Source organism: Ambystoma mexicanum, chromosome 1q (assembly GCF_040938575.1).
Source record: "Ambystoma mexicanum isolate Mex_15411 chromosome 1q, UKY_AmexF1_1, whole genome shotgun sequence".
Classification (NCBI taxonomy): domain Eukaryota; kingdom Metazoa; phylum Chordata; class Amphibia; order Caudata; family Ambystomatidae; genus Ambystoma; species Ambystoma mexicanum.
Genome location: NC_090922.1, coordinates 66,361,115 through 66,388,813, shown reverse-complemented (window position 1 = coordinate 66,388,813; position 27,699 = coordinate 66,361,115). Strand labels below are relative to the sequence as shown.

General features: G+C 46.4%; 1 protein-coding gene across 1 annotated transcript in view; it reads left to right on the top strand.

Annotated features, from left to right (window-relative positions):
• Nucleotides 1–27,699, top strand: part of VPS4A (vacuolar protein sorting 4 homolog A) — a 376,913-nt gene that overhangs the window by 88,659 nt on the left and 260,555 nt on the right. Inside the window, exons 2-4 of the mRNA XM_069635536.1 lie at nucleotides 21,135–21,246; nucleotides 21,990–22,134; nucleotides 22,678–22,739. Coding sequence (XP_069491637.1) covers nucleotides 21,135–21,246; nucleotides 21,990–22,134; nucleotides 22,678–22,739 — 319 coding nt within the window. The remainder of the gene's footprint in view (nucleotides 1–21,134; nucleotides 21,247–21,989; nucleotides 22,135–22,677; nucleotides 22,740–27,699) is intronic.

Genomic DNA, 27,699 nt, shown 5'->3' with positions numbered 1-27,699 from the left:
TGGACCTTCCATTTGATGGTAAGGAGCTTTTTCACTCTTCTACTGATGTAGAACTCACCAAAACCAAAGACAGCACTCAGACGGCCAAATCATTGTCTGTTCTGGTCAAAGCTCCCTTCAAGGCTCAAAGGCTGTTGTCGCAAGGTCGACCTTCCTCTGGTTTTGGGGGCTTCCTCGACCGCAAAAATCGCAGATTGGATACTCCTGCAGGGAATAACCGCCGTAGACAACAGCGTACGCGGTATTTCTCCCGCTCCTCAGCCTCCTCATCAGGTTCAGGTGGCACCGCCACGATAAACCTGCCAAATGAGGGTTTTGCGCGCTTGCACGAGACCCTGGTGGGAAGACGCATTGCGTCTCATTGGGAGGCATGAAGACAGATGGGTCTTGTCAGTCGCTCGAGCGGGCTTTCCGCTTACCTTTACCCCCTACCCCACCCCGCAACCCTCCTTTTCAGCTGTGGGGCTCACCCTCCTCAAGGCCGAGGTTCAGAAACTTCTGCTCCTCAGAGCTGTGGAACCCGTTCCCCTTGGGGAGTGAGGGGAGGGCTTCTACTCCCGGGTGTTTACGGTGCCCAAACCCAACCAGGCTGGCCTGTGCACCATCCTAGACCTTTCCTACTTCTATCTTTCCCTACCCCAAGAGAAATTCAAGATGATCACGCCCGGCCAGATTCGCTCCTCGTTGCAGGCGGGCGATTGGCTCAGCGTGGTGGATCTTCAGGATGCGTACGTGCATATCCTGATTTGGAACCCACACAGGAGATAACTCCGTTTCTCTTTGGGAGAGGAGCACTTCCAGTTTCGAGTGCTTCCTTTTGGCCTCAGTTCGGCGCCGCGTGTCTTCACGAAGATGATGTCGGTGATTGCGGCCTATCTTCGTCTCCAGGGTATCCATGTGTATCCCTATTTGGACGACTGGCTCCTACGCAGCCCTTGTCCGTTGGCAGCAGCGGGCAACCTCCAGTTTCTCCTTCAGCTCCTGTTCCATCTTGGGCTGTCGGTGAACTGGCGGAAATCCTCCATGACGGTCTCACAGGACCTGACTTTCCTGAGTTTTCGTTGGAACACGATAGACTGCCGAGTATATCTGACCGGGGACAGAATGGCGGATCTGTTGGCCACGTGTCAGATGTTTATGCAGTCAGAGCATGTCGGCCTGGTGGTTCCAGAGGCTTCTAGGCCTCATGGCCTCGTGTGTACTGGCTCTTCCTCTTGCTCGTCTCAAAATTAGACGGAACCAAGATGGCTCTTCGGAGTTCCTGGCGTCAGGCTGTGGACCCGGATTCCAAACGGATAATGATTCCGGATTCCATGAGAGTGGACCTGGACTGGTGGTCATCTCTCAGCAACCTGTCAGTGGGCGTGGGGTTCCAGGACCCAGCCTCCAGCCCCCATGGTGACAATCACGACAGACTCCTCCCTTTTCGGGTGGGGCGCAACGTTAGATCTTCTTCAGGTCTCGGACCTCTGGTCACCTCAGGACAAGCTCCTGCACATAAATCAATTGGAGCTTCTGGTGATTTTTCTGGCGCTCAAGGCGTTCAGACCTCTCATTGTCAACAAGGCGGTCCGCATAAGAACGGACAATGTGGTGTCAATGTACTACATAAGCAAGGGATAACGAAGTCTCCCCCTCTCGTGGATCTGTCATCCAGATTTGGGAGTGGGCCGTGCTTCATGGGGTCTGGCTGCTTGCAGTGCACATCCCGGGCCGGCTGAATGTCACCGCGGATGCCCTCAGCCAGCGGACAGTGGTCAGCTACGAGTGGGAGTTGAAGGCGGAGATCTTCTCATGGATTTTCTTGTTTTGGGGACCCCGGAGGTGGACCTCTTCGCCACGGCGGTAAACAAGAAGCTTCCTCAGTACGCCACCAGAGGGGGGCTGGGAGCCTCCTCTCTGGGGGACGCACTCGAGATCCCATGGCACAACATGAGAGCTCACGCCTTCCCGCCTCTTCCTTTGGTTCATCGAGCAATTTGGAAGTTGAAGAGCTCTGTCAACTGTTCTCTTCTACTGATAGCTCCGTGGTGGCCGGCCAGGTTTTGGTTCTCAGAACTTCAACACCTATCGGTGTGCCCGCCGATCAGGTTACTAGTAACTCCCAATCTTCTTCAGCAAGTGGAACAGCAGATCTGGCACCCCTCCCCACAATCGCTCAGCTTGGCGGCATGGTGCCTGAGTTCACGGCTCTAGAGCATTTGGGTTTGTCTGCGGATAACATGAGCATTATCAAGGCAGCCAGGAAACCCTCGACCAGATCTCGATACAAGAGTAAATGGCTCAGGTTCTGTCATTGGTGTTTGGAGAAAGAATTGGACCCGAGGGTGGCGACGATTGACACGGTGCTGTCCTTCGTCTCCTCCCTAGCAGAGTCAGGGGTTCATGTCTTGTCCTGCAGGACTTATCTCTCGGCGATCTCCGCCTACCTCTCTACAGACCAGTGTTCTTATTCGTTAACTAACCCGGTGGTGGTTTTTCTGGTTTGACACACATCTACCCTCCGGTTCGTAGTCTGCACCCGCCCTGGGACCTAAATGTAGTCCTGACGGCGCTGTGCCATAAACCTTTTGAGCCAATGGCTACGGTTGACCTCAAGTACGTGTCCTGGAAAGTGTCCTTTCTGGTAGCCATTACGTCAGCGAGGAGAGTGAGTGAGCTCCAGGCATTGTCGGTGGAGCATCCTTTCTTGGTCTTTCACAAAGACAAGGTAGTCCTTCGGACGAACTCATCTTTCCTACCAAACGTAGTGACCGAATTCCATCTGAACCAGTTGATTTCCCTTCCGGTCTTTTTTCCAAACCCTGCCTCGGAGGCGGAAAGGGTTCTACATTGCCTGGATGTCCGAAGAGCTCGCAAGTTCTACCTGGACAGGATGGCCGAGCTTCAGAGCTCTTCCCAACTGTTTGTGACCTTCGGTAACCCCCAGGGCAGGCCGGCATCTAAGGCATCCATTTCCAGATGGATTGCTGCCTGTATCACGGAATCTTTCACCGTCCAAAAGCTGAAACCTCCTAAGGGTATCCATGCACATCAGGTGTGAGGCAAGGCAGCTGCGGTTGCTTTTCAGAAGTATGTTCCCTGGGAGTCCATCGCTAGAGCGGCTACTTGGGCCTCCCCATCTGCTTTCGGTAAGCATTACTGCCTCGATATGAGCTCTAGGGCTGACGCTCAGTTCGGCCAGGCTGTGCTGAAGGACCTGTTTCAGTAAGGGGTATTTCCATCCACCCATAGTTCCTGTAAGGAGTGCTTGGGAATCTCCCATAAGTATGGAGGAAAGGGGACGGGACGTAGGAGTATTACCAGGTTACTCACCGTAGTGACCACCTTACTCCTAGTCCATAGTCCCCTTTCCTCCATACGCCCGCCCTCCGTCCCCTCTAATAAGGTTCCTCTGTTATTGCTAATGGGTCTTGGACCCTGCGATAGAAAAGGACTGATTGGCGATGTGCGCAGGAAAGAGAGGAGTGACACATTTTTGAAAAACATTTCGATGCTTTTTACAAAAGTGCTCCGGTCCCATCCCACAGGACGAAGAGATGTCCCATAAGTATGGAGGAAAGGGGACTATGGACTAGGAGTAAGGTGGTCACTATGGTGAGTAACCTGGTAATCCTCCAGGGTCCACAAAAAATATCTTTCTAGTCTCTTTCAAGGGATATGTCTCCTTTCCTTTTGTATCCATAAAAAGGATGCTTTGTTCTTTTGGTTCTCTTACTCTCCAATGGTAGGTCCTCTGCCTCACTCCCATGACTCTGACAGACTGGTACTTCATTTGCAAGATATTAGCATCCCATGTGGTTTTCCAGCTCATTGGTCTGGATTGCACTTGTCAGGAGGTCTTGCTGGCTCTGGTGGGGTTTGATAGCGAAGTGTGACCATGTTCCTAGCTGTCCCCCCTCTTCCTTAGCGACTTCCTCCCCAACCTGCTTCCCTTCTTTCTCCTATTCCTGTTCCCTGGTAGCAGGACAGCCTCAAAGCTCCTCCCAACTCTACACGCCCCCCTGGACCAATATGGTCCTCCAGAACTTCTGTTCATAAGCATGTCCCTTTAATAGTCTGATGGCCTGGCTTTTTCCCCCCTCGCTAGTTTTTTTTTGTTCTCACTCTTACACCAATACCTCCCACTTTCTTTGTCGTAGATCCCTCATTCTATCCTGATCGCCTCTCGGGGTCCTTTCGTACCCACAGTTCTCTCGCAATGTCTGGTCTTCATCTCTAGACCATTCCCCAGTAATCATTTCCTCATCCATTTCTTCCCCCCAGTTTATCATTTTCACTCCATTGCTTCCTCTTTCAGCTAGTGCTCCTCACTGCCTTCTCTAAGGTGGCTCCCAGCTAGTGCTCCTCACTTCCTTCTCGAAGGTGGCTCCCTTTGGTATTCTTTTTCTATCTTTCTTTGTCTAGTTCCTTTTTAAGCTTTCCTTTGTTGTACTCACTTTCCAGACAGTCTCTCTCGACTCCCTCTCTAAGCTAGCACTCGTGTTGCTCTGTTCCCAATGTGCTTTCTTTGTACGCTTCATCCTGTTCCTCTCTCACTTACCTCCCACATGGGTACCCATTGATTCTCTCTACAAGGTAGTATCCGCTTTCTATGGTGACTTATTCTCTTGTAGTCCCAAAGCTTCCATGCTTCTTCAGTCTTACCATGGCTTCCTCCCAGCAGCACTTTGTTGTGCTTTCTTCCCCTGATTGATCCTCTCTTCCATGTCTCCCAACGTGTGGTGCTTTCCTCTGATCTGCTCTCTCCAGGCCTCTCTTAATTGATTCAAGTCTCCTCACTTGGGGTCCCCCAAGAGCTGTGTCCTGCACACTCTGCCTAGGACTGAAAATTGGTGACTGGGCTGTCTGGATTTTAAAGGGAGGATGCTCTTCCCTTTGGTATTCTCTAGGGTGATGGTCTTCACCTGTGTCTGGTGTGAGTTGTGTGGCCCTCGGATTGGTCCATGTCATTGTGCTCAGGGTATCTCTCAGTGGGTTGGCTCAAAGCAAGATTAGGTCCATCTGCCATTTTGGATGTTAAACCAGCCTGAATGTTTGTTGCCAACCCCCTCCCCTGAGACTGTCTGCTCTTCTCTGAGTTCGTCTGCTGGCCCAGAATCTGTTTAATTTACATAGAGAGAGACTGGTACTATGGGAAAATCAATAGATACAATGGATGTTTGTGCCAGGTGTTTTTGTGGGTGAAATATTAACTTTGTCACTATTTTTTTTAAAAATTGTCTTTATTGTTTTCATTGTAACAGTCAAGTAACATTACAACAACATCCCCCCCCCCCCGGGACACAGAAGCTTAGTTCAGGGATTACATTATGCATTAAAAATATCTGAGATCTTGATGTTGTGTGGGCACCACTGTTCCATATAGTCTGACTGGAGGTACTCCAGGACTCCGCCCCATTCCTTCGCAAACCTGTCTCTCGTTCCCTGGATTGTGTGAGTGACTTTTTCCATCGCCAACTGGGCCCAGACTCTTAGAAGCCATGCAAAAATCAATGGGGTGTCTTTCTTTTTCCAGCTATGGGCTATTGTTGTCCATGCTGCATGAGGAGCCCCATAAAGCTTCTCCATTGCGCTTTATCATATCTTCTTGCCATGTCATCTTTAATTCCACATAACCAGACCCCCTCCCCTAGTTGACCCACATCTGGAAATATTTTGCCCATTTCTCCCTTAACTTCTTCCCAGAAAGGCACTATTCCTTTGCATGTCCACCATATGTGTTTCCAGGTCCCCACCTCTCCGCATTCCCTCCAACATAGGCTTGACATTTTTGGGAACATAGTGTGAAGTCTCTCGGGGGTGTAGTGCCACTGTATAACAATTTTTATCCACATTTCTCTTGTTTGTGCAGATCTGGTCATTTTTGGGATCATAGTCCAGAGATCCTCCCATTGTTTTTTTTGTTGGCTCCTCCCCCAAGGTTCTGTTCCATTTAATCATATATGACCACTTAATTTTTTCATCCTGTGTATTTTTAAAGGAGTATAAAGTAGAAACCCACTTCTTTGCCCCTGAGTTCGTTGTGACGTATTTTTCGAATGGGGTAAGAGTTCTCGTTGCTGCCTTCGCTATGACCGGGGATCTCAACCAGTGTTTGAGTTGTTCGTGTCTAAATTTCTCCCGAGTGGAGCGTGCTGCAGGTGGGAGGCATGATTCTAATGTTCTAATCTCATTGTTGATGAACATTTCCCCAATTTTCGTAATTCCTTCCTCCTCCCAGCATTGATATGCCCCCTGCTCCAACCCCGGTGGGAACTGCGCGTTTCTACAAATGGGGGTGAATGGGCCTAGCGTGGTGGACATTAAGCCCCTTCGAGTTTGCATGTCCCACGCCTCCATCGTTGTTTTCATTATTTCGCTTATCCCTATGTTGGGGTGTCTGTGCTATTTCTGTTTCCAGAGTAGTTCCACCAATGGGGTTCTTGCCACTGCTCTGTCCTGTGCTGCCCAGACCGGTTGAGGATCATCTCCTAGCCACTCCCGTAATACCTTTAGCTGTGCCACTTGGTAGTATTTCTGAAAATGAGGGAGCGCCAGCCCCCCATCCCTGGTTGGTGCGGACATGACAGCCCTAGCCAGTCTTGGCGTTTTCCCCTTCCACACAAAGGTTGAGATCACCCGGGCCAGTGTTTTAAAGAATAATCTGGGTACCCCTACCGGGAGGGCCTGGAAATAATATAGACGTTTTGGTAGGATGGTCATCTTTACCGCTTGGATCCTGCCCCACCACGAGATCAGCAGAGGGTTCCATCTCTCCAGATCTCTACGAAGCCTCGTGAGAAGTTGCGGATAATTTTTCCCATGGAGCTTTTCCACCCTGTGTGTTAGTGTTATTCCCAGGTATTTGATGTCATCCTCTGCTATCTTGAGGTTTAGTGCTTTAGCTTCTCTTGCTATCTCCCCCCTGTCTCCCGCCAAAATTAGAATTTCCGATTTGTTCCTGTTAATTTTTAAGCCTGAGATGACCCCAAATTCTTCTAGCTCCCCCACCGCAGCTGCCAATGTTTTGCCCGGCTCTTCTAATGCTAGCAGCATATCGTCCGCGTATGTGGTTACCTTGTGTTGTATGCCTGCCATGTCTATCCCCTTTATATGTGTAGCTTCTCTTAGTTTCAGAAGTAGGGGTTCTAAGAAGATGGCGTACAATAAAGGGGAGAGCGGACAGCCCTGCTTTGTTCCACGGGATATGCATACCTTTTCCGTAACCTCCCCATTAATGGCCATTCTGTAAGTTGGTGCGATATAGTTCGCTCTTATTCTTGCAATGAAGTTCTCCCCAAAAACCATGGAGTGCAGAGTCTTAAAGAGCATCGACCACTCCACCCGGTCAAAAGCTTTCTCTGCATCTACTGCGAGTAGAATAGCCGGGGTTTGCTTCATGCCGATTTTGTCAACCAGATGAATGATCCTCCTAAGGTTGTCGTGAGTTTGTCTTCCTGGGATAAAGCCCGATTGGTCTAGGTGAATTAGCTTCGGGAGTAGAGGGGAGAGCCTATCGGCTAATATCTTCTTGTACATTTTTGCATCGAGGTTAATAAGGGAGATTGGTCTATATGAAGCCGGTTATGATGGGTCCTTCCCTGGTTTGTGAAATACTAGGACCTTCGCTTCGTTCATTGTGGGGGTCACAGTGCCAGTATCTTTAAATGAATTTAGGAGTTTGGTCAGGACTGGGATCAGAAGGTCCGCATATTTTTTATAAAAAGGGGCCGTGAAGCCATCCGGGACGGGGGATTTATTTATTGGAAGGTTATTTATTGCTTTTTTGACTTCCTCTTCTTTAATTGGGTCCTCTAAGGCCTGCCTGTCTGTTTCTAAGATTTGTGGGAAGGTAAGGGATTTCAGATATGTGTCCTGTGCGTCTGCCTCAGGGTGGTCAGTGGAGTAAAGTTCCTGATAGTATTTTCGGAAAACACCTCCCCTATGTCTTGTGTGCGCGTGTGATGTTCCCCTGTCGTGTCTGTGATGCATTTAATCCTGGGGCCTTTCTGTTTTGTGCGGAGTTGTCTCGCTAGTAACCTATCCGCTTTGTTTGCTTTTATGTAGTACCTTTGTCTAAGGTAAAGGAGGCTCCTTTCCGCACCTTTTGTGCGTAGCATCTCAAGTTGACCTTGGGTATGTCTAAGCGGCGTCTTAAGGTCTCTAGAGGACTGTGCCACGATTTTCCCTTACAGTTCTGTAATTTATCTTTCCAGTTCCTTTTTCCCATATAGCCCTCTGTATCTCCTTTGTGATTTTCAGTTCCATAATCTTCCCACGGATCACCGCTTTAAACGCCTCCCAGACCGTACTCATAGATACTTCTCCAGTGTCATTCTGGGTGAAATATTCTTCTATCATTTCCCTTATTGATTCCCCCGCAACCGGGTCGAGGATAAAGTCCTGGGGTAACCTCCACTTCCACAGCCCATTAGGATTCCCCGGGAGTTTCACATCAAGCCACAGGGGTGCATGATCCGATAGTGCAATTGCCCCCTTTTCCAGCCCCTGGATCTTGCCTATAAGCCCAACTGAAACCCAAAAGTAGTCAATTCTTGATAAGGTGTTATGCACATGTGAAAAGAATGTATACCCTCTTTGCTCCCCCTTCAATTCCCTCCACACGTCATTCAGGGCAAGATGGTCCATTTGTTTGAGGCGTTTCGACGGTGCCCCGTGGCCGAGTACACTACCCGTGCTTCTGTCCAATTGTGGATCCCATTCCATATTCAGGTCTACCCCCCCTCCCCCCCAAGATCACCTGCCCCCTTGCGAAGGTTTCTAGTTTTCCCAGCGTGTCTCTCAAAAAGCCATCCTGTCCCACATTGGGCGCGTATATTGACGCGAGTGAGAGCCGCTGCCCCTCCAATATCACGTTAGCGAACACAAACCTTCCCTCCTAATCTATCATGGTGTCCTCCAGTTTAGAGTCCCTTCCAACCCTTACTGTTATAAGGACCCCCGATCTTTTTTCGGTTGTGTTCGCCTGGGCCCAGTTGTTATATCCCCTTATACGGATTTTCTGTCTGTCCTTTGTTCTAATGTGGGTTTCCTGGAGGAGTAGGAGGTCCGCCCCTTCCCTTTTGAGAAGTTTCTCCAATTTCACCCTTTTCGTGGGATGATTAATCCCCCTAATGTTATAGGTTACTATGCGGATCTTCCCCATTTAGTGAGGCACATGATCCTTTAGCTTGGTATCCCTTTCGTTGCAGCTGCGCTAATTTTGTGTCCCCATCCCCATGTCCCTTTCCCCTGACCCCCCCCCCCCAACAATTAACCATCAACCAAACAAGTTCCTAGTGTGGCTAGGGCGTTGCACCCACAGCTCCCTGCCCTTCATCCTCTCGGGGGAAATTTTTGTGGGGGATCCTAAACCCCACATTGCTCACTGTCCTTACCGGATTCCAAGCCGGATGATCCCTCCCGGGCCGCCGACTGTCTCTCATGTAGCGATTCATATTCTCGCCTTCCCCCCTCGCTGTTCCTTATGTAGGTGCCGCTTGGATGTCCACGACATTCCTTTTCTCTGACTCTGATCATGGCATTTTCCTTCGACCTTCTCTACCCGTGTTTGGCTTTTTTTGTTTGATCGTTGCCCATCCTTTTGGTCTTCTCCTTTGCTCCCCACTAGACATTGCTTGATCCGCTTCCTCCCCTTCACCCTGGAGCACCATGATGTTGAAGCCCTCTTCCCAGGTGGTTGCTCTTCGCTGTTTTCCCTCCCAATTGAAGGTCAGCCCAAATGGGAAGGTCCACTTATACCGGATTTCTTTTGCCACCAGAGCCTTGACAAGTGGGGCCATCGCTCTTCTTTTTTGCAGTGTGATCAGGGTCAGGTCCTGGTATAATAGAATCTCTTGTCCGTTCATCCTGATATGGTCAATTTCTCTGGCCTTCCTCAGTATCTGCTCTTTCTGTGGGTAAGAGGATAGTGCCACCAGAACGTCTCGTGGTCTTTTCCCCCGGTGCTCCGGATCTTTTTGGTCCGACCCTGTGTACCCTGTCCACTCCGATTGTATCTGTATCCGATGCATCCAAAATGTCTCTAAACACCTCCGTAACCGCAGACTTTAGATCCTTGTCCAGTACAGATTCTATGTTTTTGATGCGGATGTTAGAGCGCCTGGAGCGGTTCTCCAAATCCTCGCATTGAATCTCCAGATTATGGGTGAGTCTCACCAGGTGTTCCTGAGTTTCGCTAGCCTGCTGCGTTTCCTCCTCCACTCACTGGACCGCTCTCTCCAAGATGTCTGTTCTCTCCTCCAGTTTAGCCACTTCTGCTCTGAGTTCCTGAACCGCCTGTTTCATATCGTTTTTCATCGTCGTGAATTGTTCCTGCACCGAAGCCATGAATTTTTCTTGCAGATCCTGGATCCAAGCTTGCATGTCATCCCTTGAAGGCGGGTGGTGAGGATTCGTTTGCGACATGCCTTCGCTTGTTTGGTTGTCCTGCGGTTTCCCTTTAGCTGGTAGCGTAGAGTCCGTTGACCACAATTGTAAAATATTTGCTTCTTGCCTTGTGGTTTGAGGGGTCTGTTGGGAAGCGATGTTCTTGTTTTTTGCCCTAGACATGTTCCGTTATTGCCCCTGTGAACTGAAGGAAGTCCCCTCTGAGGCACTCACGGTGCAGTGCTGCAGGAGCTTCACGGGTCTCTCCCGTCTATGGAAATGGCAACGGATGGGGCCTGCTTAGATGGTCCCTTACCCACCTGTGTGCAAATCCCTTCGGTTCAGTCCGGACAGCCGGGGAGACCCCGCGCAGGTCTCACTGCTTTGGTGGGGACTCCCTACTCCCTGTTGCAGTATCCTCCCCTATCTCCCGGCCGTGTTCGCTTTGGCGCCTTTCTTTACTGCCGGGGGTGTCGTTCCTCTGCTCCCCTCTGCGGGTTTACCTTCTCTGTACCCCTACTTTATGAGGCGTTTAGTACTCCAGTTGTGGGCTGTGGGGCTCCGGGGGAGATCCCGTGCCTCAGGGTCCGCCTCCTCCCAGCCGCCGCGGTCCACTCCCCTCCGGGGATCGTTGCCAGCCGGCGTTCACTTTTCCACGAGGGAGGCCTTTGCCTTCCTTCAGCGCAGAGTGCGCGCCACCCCCGGTGAATGCGTATGCCACTGCTGCCCGCACTCCTTGGGATCCTTATCCCATATGCATCCTCGTAATGTGCTATAGGGGCTGCTCTCCGTGTGTCCGGTACCTGATGTCTTCTATGGGTCTATGGGGTTGACACTTCCCCCGTGCCCCTCTGCAGGTTACCAGTTCTGCATCCCTTCCTCTGTGAGGCTGTTATTGTTGCCGGGGGGGTCCCAGGAACTGGTACCCTTTGCCGCTGCGCTCACCTCTAGGAATTATTCCCCGCCGGCGTTCCCCTCTCCGGGCTCCGTGGTGTCCACGCTGAGCGGGAGGCTCCCAGCTTTCCTCAGCGCTGAGTACGTGCTTCCCCCCGGTGGATGCGGCTTCAGCCGCTGGATCTCCTGTCCCACTTAGCTTGGGCTCCTTAACCCGTGGCCTCCGCGTATGGCGCTGGAGTGCCCGGTGCCGGATAACTTCAATGGGGGGTGGGGGAGAGGCCGACGCGGCCGCTCCACGGTCCTCTTAATCTGCTGCTTACTGATTCTGCCCCAGGTGAGAGCGCCTCGGCAGAGCGCCGGGAGGGATGAAGCCCGCCCCTGTCGCCGCGGCTCCCGCTCCTCGCTTCTGTAAACGGCGCGGCCTCCCGATCTGTTCCGAAGCAGTTGCCGGCTCTGCAGGTGGGATTTCCCGATGGGGGATGGGCGGTCGCTATCGCTCTCGGTTCCGTGGCTTTTCCTGCGCCCCTTCAGACTCGCTGTCGGACCGGAGGCTTCAGGGGACTATGGGGGGGCGATCCGCTCGCTGATCCCTCACGTTTCGCTGCTTTTATGTGCTTATTTTGGCGGCCCGGGGAGAGCGCGGTTTAGACTCGTCTCAACCTCCCGGCGGCCATCTTGGAATGACTTTGTCACTATTTTGACATTTGCTGGAGTGGGAAAACAATGCGGGATAGGTGCTTCCTTTCTGCAAGACACTCGTTTGTTTTCCTTGTTAGTCATAATGTGAAATGTATACATTGTAGTCGCAGGGCTTCTGCCAACCGCGCAACTCTTTACGAAACCTGGTACATGGATTTCCATAGGCACCAAGTAACGATTCCATTGCTGGCTAGTGGGGGCTTCCACCTCTCCCAAGCTTAAAGGCCTGTATTTAATAAGTGTTTCCGTGCCCTTCGAGCTTGGGGGTTCCCCAGTGGGAGCTCTGAGTCCCAAGGTGACCATCACCGACCTCCCCTCAAAAAAGCTGCCTTGTCGCTGTTGTCTGAAATTGATTTGTACTTGATCAACTAGATTGTTTGAGTTGGGTGCACCCTTCTTGGTTAGCAAGCTTGGCTGTTAATTGGAAGTGCACATGTACTTGTTCTGGGATTTTAGTTCTAGGGAAGATTTTAATTGTTTGAGGTTTTGGTCCATAGTGAGTTTGTCAGTAATTGAGGTGACTAAGATGGTGACTACAGCTGCAGCATCTCCAGTTGTTTCCTGCTTCTGGCTGCTCATTCCTGTCATAAAGCAGAGGCAATATCCGGGGATGTTAGGGATAGGAATGGCACGAAAGTGAGAGGGACTTCAGTTTGGGGATTACGTTTTGCGAGATAGCCCAGTAGAGTGGTCCAGATACATGCAGGGCAAGGGGAGAAATCAGCAGGCACGGAAGTTCAAGAGGGTGGCTTTTTGGTTGACCCAAATGAGCAGGTGTAGCTTGGTCCTAATAGGGTCAATCCGTTAGCCGAATATGGTGCTGGGGATGTGTCTGGCCAAGTGAGTTCAGCCTCTCACTAGTGTTGTAAAGAGACTTCAGGTTGGCAGCTCTCAGCCTTTGTTAGACATGCCAAGCTGCAATCCCACACATTTGTCAGACATGAGTGGGTTAGAAAGATGGTGAATTTGGAGTTCCTGGAAAGGTTAGCCATGGAAGCAATTTTACTTTGTTAACTGTAGAGCTGTTGGGAGGAGTGGGTGATGGGTGGTTATTTGTGTGTTTGTCAAAAAGGGCTTCACATTTGGGTGGGGTTGGCAGATATGAGATTTTCCTAGAAGGCAATGCTATGACTGACCATTTTGTTGTGGTTCATGACCATCATTTTATAACCTGGTGTCTTGGAATTGTGTACCATCAGATAGTGGTGGGTGAACCATGGTTATTTTGATGAGTACATGCTCAGGGAGTTCGCGGTCCATGCAATCATCATAATCATTGCACCTCTGTTTGGAAATTTGACTGGTTGGATGTATTGGGAGAGTGGAGGGGAGCATGAGAGGTGTGAAAAGGGTTGGTGGGCTAAGTGAAGAGCTGTTGAGGGTGGTTGATGGGGGAAGGTGGCAGGTGAGCAAGGAGAAAGAATGGAACGGCAGGGAGTGGAAAGATGGAGGGTCGAGGGGCAGACACTGGACTGGATAGAGATAGGCATGTATGGGAGAAAAGGACAAAGGAGTGGAGGCCAAGGGAGAATGGGTGGCTTGTAGTCCTTTGTCAGCCATTTAAGTAATTGCTGATCCTTCTGAGGTACGATTTCTGCATTATGTTTTACGGGCCTGTTAGGGGTGTACAACATTGTAACACACTAGAAAGAGAAACCTGTTATTTAAATTCCGACGTGCTAGACAACAGGTCACTATCACTGTAAAGGAAATCTACTTTCCCCTTTCCCTCTTATATACCTATGCTATCCCTAGAGGAGGAGGATGGGTTGCCTCTCTAAGGAAAGGATAGAGCAAAAGACAGAACTGTCTTTATAGATCCCTTATGTCAACAATATAAAAGTAAAGCACTTGCAGTTATTGTGGTGAACAGATATTGTGTATTAGGAAACAGATGAACAGAAATGGTACCGAAATGTGTCTACCTCACTTTACTAATGCCCATCTGTATACCATAAGTAAAATAAAACGGTTAGTCTATATGTAACCCCTATTGTATTAGTATGGACTGCTCAGATGTACTTACTACTCCAGAGAATCTATGCAAAACTAGGAGTGTAACTATTACGCCTATACAAAAGAAATATGCTAGTTTCACTTATTCGAAGTGATCCGACCGTGGCTGATTTTGCCGCGGCCGGAAGGTTCACATGAGAAAGGTGCGAACTACCAAAAGTTTGCACCTTTCTCATGCGAACACACTTACATACTACGGGGGCTGCAGGGGTTTCCCCGCAACCCCCGCTCACTATACTACAAAGTATAGTGAGCGGGCTGGTGCGGGGGACACCCCTGTAGCCCCTGCAGTCTTTTTTTTTTTTTATTTTTAATTACCTGCAATGCTACCACCATAGGTTCGAACTTTTGGTGGTAGCATTTTTCCGTTGTATTTTACGGTCAGACCTTTTTTTTCAGTCCGATCGTACAATACCAGTTTCACTGGGTATATGAGGATTTCAATACATCCCTTCTGTACGTTGACACGTTTCAGTGGTTACAACTTGACCACCTTGATCCGGTTACAACTTGACCACCTTCATCAGGACAGGAGAGACCTTTCCTTATTCTATGGTCTCCAAACCAACTTCTTCATTATAAAAACTTTTCACCATCTCATCCGCTGTGTATGGTCATCATTTTATGATTGGCCGCTTACCTCAATTGTGGGCCACTCTTCTCAAAATCCGAGTGTATTTGTATTTAGTTTATTTTTATTGCGCACCTGGCCCAAGGGCATCTGGGTGCATTTCTTATATGTACATAGTTACAGACAAATAATACAAAGTGGTGAGCGTCACCACGTATACAGGATAATATTTACAGGTATGCAGGAATAATATGCAATACCAACTGGGTATTAACATGTTACACACAGTACTGGAATGAATTACAGAGTAGGTGTGCAGACTATACACAAATGACAGTATAGTACAGATGTTGTGCATTAAATTACCAAAGGGGATGCATATTTAAAGGTATAGGTCCTATTACAAATGAGCGAGTTAGGGCAGATAATAGGCGCACAGTGTGGGTAGTTAGGCGCATGTAAGGGCATGGTCCTGTGCAAAGAGCCAGGTTTTGGCTTTATTCTTCAGAGTGATAGGACAGTTCAGCTCTGAGTGGGTTAGGAAGCGTGTTCCATAATTTGGCAGCGAGGACTGGGAAGCTGGGCCCACTTGCTTTTTGCAGCTTAAATCTAGGCGTGGATAAGGTGTTGGCTTGGGCAGGGCGGGAAGAGGAGTGGGGGAAGAAGCGGTTAGCTAAATAAGCAGGAACAGGATTGGACTGGCACTAATGGGTGCGAGCAAGGATTTTGAGGGAAATCTGTGAACAGGGAGCCAGTGTAAGCTGCGCCTGGTGTTGGAGATGTGGAGTTTCCTGGGGATGTTCATAGCAGCCCTGATGGCATTGCTCTGCGTTATCTGTAACTTGTTAATGTTTCTTTGACTGGTCCCTAGATATAGGGCATTGCATTAGTCGATTTTAGCCATAATGAGAGTTCTGGCCAGGATGATGCAGTTTGACGCCGTGAGGAAGGGCCTGCATGCAGTAATGAGTTTGCATGTATAGGCAGAGGCCGATGCCACCGCGTTGGTTTGTCTCTTAAGGGATAAGGTTGAGTCAAGATAAAAACCTAAGGTTTTGGTATCATTGGATACCTTGATTGTGTTGCCGTTGATGATAAATGATTTGAAGGACGGGTCCAATTTATTGAGTCTGGAGTGGGAGCCTAGGATGAGTAACTTGGTTTTTTCATCATTTAAACGGAGCCCATGATGCGCCATCCAAGCCTGGATAAATAGGTAAACATCGTTAAGGGCTTTCGAGTCAGCCTCGTAGTCACCAGTGATAGGGATGAGTATCTGGGTGTCATCAGCGTAATTAGTGTAAGTGACCCCCAGACAGTCAAGAATATCAGAGAGTGGCTTTGTGAAGACATTTTACAGTGTGGGTGAGACACAGGACCCTTGCGGGACCCCACATAGGACTGGTGAAGGTTCGACAGATGCAGAAGGGGAGAAGACCTGCATAGTTCTGTTTGCCAGAAAGGATCGGATCCAGGAAGTGGCTTCATCAGAAAAATGGGCCGCAGTTTTGAGGTGGTGGCAGAGAATGTGGTGGTTGACCAAATCAAATGCTGCAGATAGGTCTAGCAAAAGTAGAAGGGCCATTTTACCCTTGTCATTTAGGTCTTCGATTTGTGATTTTAAATTAATGAGGGCAGTTTCTGTTCCGTGCCTCGGTCGGAATCCAGATTGTCGGAGGCCAAGGACTTTACTGGATTCTAAATAATCCTGAATTTGTAAATGGGCAGTGCGGTCCAACATTTTGAGTAAAAAGGGTACCGTGGTAATAGGTCTGTAATTGGATGGGTTGCTAGGATCTAAGGTAGGTTTTTTTTTTATTAGGGGCATGACCCTCGCATCCTTGAGGTTATCAGGGACTGTGCTGGATTTGAAGGAGGCATTAATAAAGGTGCTTATGAAGGGGGCCAGATCGTGGGCAGCTTCCTTAAGGACGGGTGCAGGGCAAGAATCACCTTGACAATTCGAAGGTTTGTTTTTTTATAATGTTTTCCACTTCAAAGATGGAGAGAGGTGAGAAACAGAAGGGTTTGACGGAGTGTGTGGTAGGTTGGATTTTGTTTGTGAGGAAGTTGGGTAGCGAATCGGAGAGAAGGCTGCATTTTTTGGTGTTGATTTTGCTTTGGAGTGTGGAGATTTTATCAAGGAGTGCTTTTTGGATATTAGTACAACAGGGGGTGTCGGAGTTACAATTGTCGAGTAGGGCTATGGGAGATTCGAGTTCCTTTAGGATCTTGAAAAGCTCCTTAGTGTTAGATTCAGCCTGAAGGATGCGCTTACTATACGTGTCTTTTTTTGCAATGAATCTCGCTTCTTTGTAATTGAAAGAGGCTAAGATCAGAGCGCTTTTATTGGCATCTGTAGGAAGACTTTTCCAGTGTGCCTCTGCGTTTCTTTTCGCTTTACGTAGGTGTCTCGGATGTGGTGTGAACCACGAATTGAGATGAGCATGAGGTTTAGGTTTCCGTAATTTCAGTGGGGCTATGGTATTTAGAGCTTTTTGGATAGTTTGGTTGTAGGTATCTACTAATACTGTAAGGTCCGAATAGGATATCGATACTTTGTTGAGGAGGGGAATGATAAGTGGGAGCAGTTTCTCTTTTGTAATGTCCTTATTTCTGTTACTGATGGATGGGGCGATATTTTGTTGGGACTTTGATGGCAGGATTTAATGGAGAAGGTAATTTTGTGATGATCTGACCACATACAAGGTGTGATGGACACCGTGTTGATGCTACAATTCAGATCAGAGAGCCTGTCAAGGGTTCTACCTTTTGATATGCGTGGGTGCATGGATATGATGGCTGAATCCTAGGTCTGATAAGGTACTGGCAAGATCAAGGGCTTTAGAGTCGTTTGGGTCTTGGAATCCAAGGTTAGGGTCTCCCAGTAGTATAATTTGGGACTTACGTTTGTTGTTGGCTGCGAAGAGGGATGCAATATCAGTAAAGGTGGTAATAGGCCCTGGCGGCCGGTAAATAAGATGCATTGTGGTAGTTTGATTGGGTGATATCTGCAGTTTAACTGATAGTAATTCAGCTGATGAGATCTGCTAGTTAGGAATGTGCCCGAGTTCAAGGGATCATTTGAAGATAAAGGCAACTCCACCACCGTTAGAGTGGTTGGAGTTCCTATTACATCTAATGATGGCGTAATTGTCCGGGATGGCCAAGGACAGAGAGGGTCCAGCTGCAGCGTGTAACCCTGTTTCGGTGACAGCTAGGAAGTCGAGGTCTTGGTTGACAAAGCCGGAATGTCAATCGCATGAGCTAGGAGGGATCTAGCATTGACAAGGGCCCCTTTGACCATAGTGTCTTTTTCAGTGTTTGTGCTGTCATGGAGGAGAATAGGGGCGTCTTTAAAGTTTGGAAATGTGGTATCGATAGGCACAGATAAAGCTGTGGAATTACCCTGGAAAATGTGGAGTTTGGTATTGGTATGGTGGTGTGAGTGTTGAGTTTTGTGGCAGAATCTTGAACCTAATCTGAGGTTCTTAAGGTGGAGAGCGCAAGGTTGGTTGGGCGTAGGCTTAGTAGCAAAGTGTTCCAGCCATAAGGCAAGTGAATTCAGATATGAGTTGGTGCATGGCATGGTGCAAAGAGGGTCAGTATTGTGTGTACAAAGTAGGGGTGGGTAAGGTTGAGGGATAGTGGCTCAGGTGGGGAAGGGGAGAGTTGTGTGTGATGGGCCTACAGCGAGATGCTGTATTTTAGGTGTAAGTATCGTGTGAGGGTTGATGGCGGAGGGTTTAGTGCTGGAGGTTGTAGTGAATGGCAGGAACGGAATACAAAGTGTCGGGAGGAGCCAGTACATTTGTAGGCACACTTGGATAGACAGAGCAGTATGATACAGGTTTGTGGTACAAAGATGTGAGAGGCTACCAATAATAAGTTGGGGTACTAGCAGTAATTTACACAGTTGATAGTTGTCACAGGTTTAGAGACAATGGTACAGTCAACAGTTATGTGCAGGAACGTGGGACTTACATACGCTGCTAGTAGATGTGTTGTAACAAATGAACAATGCCGGTTACAGGCCGTATGTAGTGCCCTGTACAGGGGTTCCAACCGCTCCGCTCGGTGTCCCCATCGTGAATTGTTTGGAATTCGAAAATTGGGACCTGGGTAGCATTAGGTTGACTCTTGAGTGAAATTGGCCGTAAAAACTGCTGTCAGCAGTGAGGTGTCTGTAAGCGACTGTTCCACTTTCTTGGCTCCTGCACTGGCAGACATGCACAGTATACATACACCTGGAAGTTGAAGAGCCTTGCTATCATTGCTCTTGCACCTGCTATGGGGACCGTGATGTAATATTGTAGGGCTTTATAATCCACGCTTATCTGATCTTCTGATCCAGCAACATGGCAATCTTGAAATGGCTTTCAGCTTAGAGACAACGTCCTTTTTGTCCCGCATGTGACAAGCCTTTACCCCATAGTGCTGTGGGGTAGATCTAAGGGATCCTCCCCATTGAGGCCCTGGGCCCAACATCACTTACCTGGCTCCTTTAGGCACCACCACGATCGCACCCAGCCAGGGTGAGACAGGGGTCCTTGTTCCATTAGGTAGAAAAGAAGAGTAAAATAGAGACATTTATTTAAAAAACTATAATCCAAGAAACTAAAACGTAGCTAGTAGTGTCATGGAATAGTTGTATGAAGTTCTTATCTATGTGCCGAGCAAAAAAGACGAGGCAGGTTGATCATTCCAATCCTAGTAAGAGATATGGCGATGTAACACTAAATTAGTTTTTTCTCTTTTTCATACTAGGCACATCGCCCAGCTTCATTCTGCTCTTTTTTTTGTGGGGCGTGTAGCTTTTCTTCCTTGTATTTCATATTTGTTTTTACTTCTGAGCAACTTAACAGAGAAATATTTCCTTTAAAAAAATACTGAGACCAGTTTTTGCTTCAACAAATCATGTCTTACTCTTTCACTCCCTACCTCTGTATCTCTGTTGGACATTTCATCTGCTCAGTAATTATTTTCCACTGATCGAGTGCTTTTTAAATATACATCCTAAAGTTATGTACTCTTTTGTTCTGTAGCTAATGCGCAACATGAAGAATGTGTACTTCTAATAAGCAGAATTGTTATAGCTTGAAACCTATATATAAAAATGGTTTATAGTCATAAAATCGAATGACATTCTGTCGATTTTTTTTAAATTGATTTTTGTTCGAAATGGGGGGGTTCCCCCAAAACCCCTTTTTAAAAATGTTTTGTGTGTTTTACCCTTTTTTTTTTTACTCCCGGAACCCTAAATAAACATACAATGAAAAAAATAAAACATTTGATTTTTGGTTTTTTTCGACATTGTCTTTCGACATGTTTTCGACTTTTTGACTGCACACCTATAAAAATCACTTATTTTAATATTTTTAGTGAGTGGGCTGGATGTGAGTGTTGAAAAGCCTGGAACCGAGGACTGATTTCTTGCAGCACCCTTTTTATTGCCTCCGATTACCCAGTGTGCACTCAACCCATTAGCGGTTTCTTCCGTTTCTTACCCAAGTTTGCCAACTTGCCCACATTTGAGGACCCTTCAATTTATTCAGCAGTCTCTTTTGGACTGATGTTAGAGACTGTACTGAAGTATACCTAGGGCACTTGTTTGGTGGCATTTGTAATATGTTTTTTTGGTGTGCTTTTCCTGGTTAGGAGAAATTGGTAACTCAGTATTTGAATTTGATATTTTGGGATCAATTGAACAGTTAGAAATTGTTTCCTTTTTGAAATGCGTCATTGATGCTTACAAATTTTTGTTTTGTTTTTTGCAACATTGTTTTTTGTAAACAGAGATGTTTGGCTGTTTTCTGGGGAGCTGTTCGTTTGGGACTGTTTAACACATATTGCACTAGAATATAAACCTTTTTAACTAATAATGATATGTGTTCGAGTTGGACAAGATTTTGAAACAATTTAATGGAGGCAATGACCCTTAAATTGCATTAGAAACTCGGCAGTAAATGTGTGAATATGCACCAGTCTTCTAAGCCAACTGTAAAATGGTTCATGTCGCTCACAAATGACCACTTACACTTTTAATAGGTTCCTTTCATTCATGACCGTGATTTGCAGGAGTTCAACATAGACCAATATGTCTCCTCAGTTTAAATGTTGTATTGCTTCGGTATGGACATGGATCGGGGAAGCCAGTGGATAAGTTGCTGCAAGAGAAAACCGACTCTGCATTGTCCTCCAGTTGCTACTTTCATTTTCATTTAGCTAACTGATTATAAAGTAACGATCATTTGGGTCACAAATGCAAATAAGACCCCAAAACAATTGGAAGGAACCTTTCCATCTATGTGTCCTGTAATACTTGGAAATAAGTGGGAAATGACTGTAGTCTCTTTGCTCTGTCGGTTTGCTCAGTTTTCAGCTTCAGGGGCGCATCAGAAGTATTGTGGGTTTTGCATAGAAAGTTTATTTTGCATCATTACCGATGTGAATTATTCAAATACACATTGTAGTCGTCAACTGCAGGCATGTTGAGCAATGCTTTCTTCAATAACAACCTTTCTCTCCTTTCCTTGCTTTTTTTCGCTTTCTCTTTCCCACTTTCACTTCCCTTCTCCAGAAAGCCATTGATCTAGTAACAAAAGCAACCGAGGAGGACAAGGCCAAGAACTATGAAGAGGCACTGAGGCTTTATCAACATGCTGTGGAGTACTTTCTCCATGCCATAAAATGTGAGTTTTCTGGAATGTGATCTCCTACAAGCTTGCCTAGCTATTTCATGATCATGCAAACTTATGTTCAGTTGTGAACACCAGTCTGGAAAATCCACTGTACTTTTTTGTGGCGTTCCTACGTGTTTTTCTGACTATAAAGCATTGTTATACCAATGTTATTGTTTAGGTCTATGCTGCTGTTGGAGATTTTGGTTTTGGGTAACTTTTTTCATTATCCTCCGATCCAGATGGCAGTTTCTCCAAAGCACACACTTTGCATTGTGTATCGAAAAGGCAAACTCCCTCAATCATTAGTGGCTATCATTTAGCCTTCGGCATGAACATTATCCTCTTTCTCTGCCTTGAGACCAACCTGCCTGAGCAGAGACCAGTGTCTCAAGCAGGTTTCTCAACCCCTGCCTACATTGTTTCATTAGTGCATGGTTGGGGTGGAAGAGAAGGGGAATTGTGTAAAATTTCTCAATGAGCCAGATTGTTGTACACACTCTAGTCTTGGATTTAAGTAATTGATGGTTGTGTAGAAAATGCAATGGGCCTATATAATTCGTTAGAGGGGGTTTAATAGACTGGAACAGGGTTTTTTTGTTTAATCTTACTTGTTGTGTTACGGACTGCAGGCTAAAGCGGGTTGAATCGTTCATGGATAGTCAGTCATACATGTAAATGAGAAAACTTTGTACAGAGGGCTACAATATGACTGTTTCTATAACTCCTTACACACTCTGGGATTCTTTTCATAGATGAGGCGCACAGTGACAAGGCGAAAGAAAGCATCCGGGGAAAGTGTTTGCAGTATCTCGACCGGGCTGAGAAGCTGAAAGATTATTTAAAGAATAAAGACAAGCAGAGCAAGAAACCTGTGAAAGAGTCACAAAATGACAAAGGGTAAGCCAGGGGTGGTGTGAAGGGGAATTGCTTTCATCAGATTTTCGTTTTTGTTAGGCTGCATAGACTACCTTATTCTGCGATTTTTGGATCAAGGTCCAATGCTGCCTTCTCCATCACACTGCCTACATCCAATGCCACTAGCCTAACGCTGCCCACCCCACTCAGTCATATTTCTCTCTCCAAAATGTGCCAGCACTTTCTACCACCAGTAGCTCTTGGGGAGAGTGGGGTGGCACCTCCCTTTTTGCCAAACAAGGCCTCCAGACTTCTCTTGTGACTTGTGCCGCTATAATCCATCCCACCATGTTCCCACCTCCACCAAACTCACCTAGCTGGTACCATGCAGTGCCAGCTGCTCCAACCTGTCTTCCTTGCGGTGTGACTTACTGTGCATCACAGGATGTGCTGGCCCCCTTGGGTCAGTGATTTGAGTGACCGCGTCCAATGGGTGGCCTGCAGACCTACAACAGTGCTTTTCTGTAACATTGTTCTTCAGGTTTCTTTGCAAACTGAGGTTTCTATGTCTTTGCTGCTCCGCAGGAGTGACAGTGATAGTGAGGGAGAAAACCCAGAGAGGAAGAAATTGCAAGACCAGCTGATGGGTAAGTGAAAATCAGATCAGGTAAAAAAAAACTCTAAGATACAGACCTATTTCTATAATTAATTATTCACACCGCCTTGGCCCTCTGCTCTCTGTAACTGCAGTTGCAAGTTATCCATGAGGTAGCTGTGCACCAAATAAGATCCCACACCCCTTTCCACTGGTCTGCTCTTAATCATAAAACATTCCTGAACTTCAACAATTCCTGCCTTATTAGCAAACCTTCCCCGATTCCCTATAATGAATATACTTTCTGGGCTATGCGCTTCTCCTTAGATTAATCATCCAAACACATTTGCATTCTTAATGCTAACATGAAGTTTGTGTTTTTTCTTTTTTTGTCTGCACTCTGATGACAAGTGTTTCGACCACTGGTCGTTTTCAAGGCTTTTCAATATATTGTCAATTTACAAAATATGAACATACATAGCCAATACCATCATAATTTTCCATAAAAAAAGCATATGTTCAACCATCCATATTAACATTTTAGAACCGAAAATTGGTGATTGCGAAATAGAAAAGCGAGAATAAGAAAAGGAAGTGAAATAATAAAGAAATGGAATAAAAGGGAGAAAATATATAAAACTTGCATTAGTGGTACTTCGAGCGAGTACTATTGTTCAATATGAGCATCTTCTCTACAAATCAATACAATTGTTGTCTAACTCCATTAACATATTTGATTTATGTGCATTCCGTTCCTTTGAATGTTAAATAATTCATCTTATAATTATGTGGTCAAATACATTTTTTGTTTTAAGGAATAGTTGCTCACACTCACCAGTGTGATTTTCAATTAATTGCAAATTGATTTGGATGTAGTATTGTTGCCTAGCTTGTGCAGTGCACTTCTCACTTGTGCAGTTAATTCTGTTTAATGAGCAATGGTTAATCGCCCACCTTAATTATGTCATACACCCCACCTTAAATGTGACATGCCAATGGTGTATTAATATCCATTGGTCAGTTTAATCCTTTACTCACCACAAGTCTCGTCAAAATCTGTGATATAGGGATGGTATATTACTAAATGAATATAGCCAGTTTAAATGTCACTTTTTAGAAAGTGAAACTTGTTTCGCATCATCAAATGTAAGCATAAAATGCTCACCCCTTATACTGTTTCTAGGTTATCCAACCTTATTGGGTATAGATTCATATATTCTGTTCTCGAAAAGTAGATCGATCGCCATCCTTTTGTGTGAAAAGGCGTTATTCAATGGTCATGCTCGACTGTAGTCTTACAGATTTTCTGTTGATATGCTAAAGTTCCAATCGTGCCATTGTTAATAATGGGTGATTTCCTTACCTATATGAGGTTAAATCTTGGCAAAAGGATTGGTGTCGTGTTTGGATTTGCAGTCGCCATTTTGTAAGTTGTTTTATAGTCAGAGTAACATAACGCACGTCATAAGTGCGTCGCAGGAGTAATGTTACCACTTTGTCAATGAAGATGTATATTTTGAGGCGTTTTGTGCGTGCAACACTGTTTCTTTGTCAATAAAGATGTATATGTTGACACAATCCTGACGAAAATTGTATAATGTTACCCTGATGTCGGAATTAAAAATTATAATGGGACCAGTCAATTTGAAACTTGATGCATTTGTTATTATGCGCAAGGTCTACACAAAATTACAATATCGCAGTTGTGTGTTATGAGGATTCCCCGATTCCCAACACTCAGTTCATAATCTGCAAACGTCCCCTATTTACCTGCAGTCAAATGCGCCTCCCCCGACTGCAGTCCCTCCTTTGTCAGACCTTCTCACTTTTTCTGCACTTTCTGCTTCAACATCTGTCGCATCTCCAACAGTTCGGTTCTGTCTTTGTCACCACACCAAGCTTTCTCCTACTTTTCCTGAAGTGCCTGCTTTATCACTAAACTCTGCAACCTTCTGGGGTTCTTGCAGTATTAACAGTTGTTAATCCATACAAGTAAACAGAACTTAGTTATGTAAAAATATATGTTAAAACCCATATTAATTAATCTTTTGTAACGTGCCTAATACCCGAGACCAGTCTCTAAGCACGGGATCGGAATTCAAGCCTGTGTTCCCCTGCTTTTGTCTTGCTACCAAGACAAATGCTTTACCCCCGAGCTATCCTCCTGGTCCGGTATTAACATTTCGTGGACTGCTTCTGGGACACAGTGCCAAGGAGCAACTGGGCACAAAGGATTGGTTTGGTGTAGAATAGAATGACTGACAGGGTAATGTAGCATAGTGATGTGATTGAGATAGGGAAGCAGCATCAGGGAGAAGGCCGTGATTGGGACACTGATGGAGCAGCGTACAGTATCGGGGGGCGGGGGGGTGGAGGTCTGGGCAGTAACTTAAAGTTTGGTGCCAAAACATAGTGGTGAGATGGGAGTGGCTAGCAACAGTGTAACAAGTAACATGATAGTGACGGGATTGGGTTAGGAGAACGAGCAGATATTGAAAATATATTGGATATAGATGTTGATAATATATGGGTGGTAACCAGAAGGTGACAGACATGGAGACTGTTTAGGAAAACAGATTGGCTTAAATGAATGGCCACCCCTCTGACTTTTCTCGAGCAATCATTACATCCACTCCCCACCTCATGGGAATTTATTGGAAATGGGTTTTCTACCAAGCATCACTTACATTTGTATGCCCTGAGCACTGCAAGCCATGGCCATGTTGTGGTTACATCCAGTGAGACGCCAGTCTTATGTCCACTGCTATTGCGGCACACGCCAAATTTAACACCTGCAGCTGCTGGAGCAAAAAAAGCTCTTTCCGCGCATTCATGCAATCATCTGTCTCCATGAAAAGGCAGAAGAAACTGTCAACTCCAGTGCATTTCAACACAGACTTTCACAGTTGTCACTTTATTCATGTTTGTATCTCGTGGCTTATTCTCAGTGATTGGAACTACATTTTATTCTATACCAAATCACTTTCTACATCTTGGTGAAAGTATAACCGCCTCAACATTCTCTAAACTAATCAGAAGAAATGTTTTAGATGAAACATTTTCCAGCATTGGATTATTCATGGATTCAAATGCTGAGAATATTCCCTGTTGTCAGGCTGGGAATCCCTGGTTACTTTGATTTAGCACTTTCCTATGGAAAAACCTGACACCTTGAGTGTCTCATCGACATTGTTTTTTTTTTTTTTAAAAAACAATTTTTATTAATTTGTTACAACAACCAACACAAACCAAACTTACAATGCATATGACAATATCTGAATATACATCACTTTATTCGTGTCCACTGTTTCACCCATTCCCACCCTCCCTCCCGAGCCTACTCTCCCTCATGTTCTGTTTCTCCGTTTTGCAGTAGGGATTCCTTTTCAATATTTTCTGTTGGATCCCGGTCACTTGCTCCATCATGCATGGGCCCAAATAACTCCGCTATTAGTTGTTTCCAAAGTATCAAGGTTCCAGCCTCTTCTTGCCGCCCCCCCCCCCAACATTGCTTGCTTCCTGCCATACTGCAGTTTCTGCCTCTGCCCATTTATGTAGGTCTCTCCACCATACTTCTATTCTTGGTTTATGACATGCTGTCCACCCCATGGCGATTCTTCTCTTTGTTAGTAAATACGCCAGGACTTTCAGTTTACTTACATGCTTGAGTTTACGCGGCTTAGGAAACCCTCCTATCGGGCAAGCCCACGCTGTGTCCACCACCATTTTGATCCCTTTTTCTTCCATCCTATGTGCTATTTCTCCCCAAAATCTCTCTATTATTGGGCATGACCAGAACATGTGTACCATTCCGGCGTTCTCTTCATCACATTTGGGGCATGACTGTCCTGTATTTTTTAATTTGGCTATCTTTTGGGATGTCATATACGCCCTGTGAGTTATATATAATTGTATCTGTTGTAATCTAGCATTTCTTGACACTTTTTCGTGATATCCTTGTGCCTGCTCCCACATCCCATCACTCATTGGGGCACCCACTTCTTCTTCCCAGTCCTGTCTGAGCTGTACCACCTCCTTCCCAGCTTTGGTCATCATCCGCTCATATATTCTAGATATTTCATGTCCCCCCTCTGCTATGTCATATATTATGTCTATGGTGGCGTCCGGTTCATCTGCTAATACTACTTTGGACCATGTTTCTTTAATTCGCTGCACCACCCTATGGTATGTGATATACTGCCCTGTATGTAGCCCTGTTTCTTCCACCAACCCCTCAAAGTCCTTTATGCTCCCCTCTTGCCACATGTCGTCCAGTGTTGCTATCCCCACCGGTTCCCAGTGCTTTCTAATCATTAGTCTTTGTTGCTTTTCTTTTCCCGCCAGAGCGACTAATGGAACCTGCGGGGAGCACGGGGATGGATTCTCCATTATCTGACAGGTTCTCCGCCATATCTCCCAACCAAGTGACATCATTATCGGGCGCCCTTCCATATCCGATCTGGGCAACCACATCATTTCTTTTAGGAAGAATGGGGCGCAGTCCAAGCGGAACAACCTGGATTCCGAGGTCGGCTCCTCAGAGAGCCATTTAGCTACATATTGTAGTTGACTTGCTATATAGTAAATCTCATAGTTTGGTCATTTTATACCCCCTTTCTCGTGTGAGTTTTGTAACTTGCAAAGGGCCACTCTGTTCCTTGTCCCATGCCAGAGGAATTCCCTGCATATGCTGTTTATTCTGGCAAAGAATCGTCTAGGTATCAAATATGGGATATTCCTAAAATAGTGCAACAGTCTTGGCAGGACCACCATTTTAAGCATTGCCCCTCGTCCCATCATCGCCAAGGGGAGCTTCATCCAGAACTTCATACTGTTTTCAACATTCTTAATAGCTTGCTCAGTGTTGTGTTGATGCTCTGCTTCTACCGTATGGTATATGTCTATCCCAAGATATTGGAACGTACTGACCTCCCATGGTATCTGCAGGATCGGTAACTGCTCTACCGGGATCCCTTTATACCTACCCAGTGGAAATACACAAGATTTTTTGG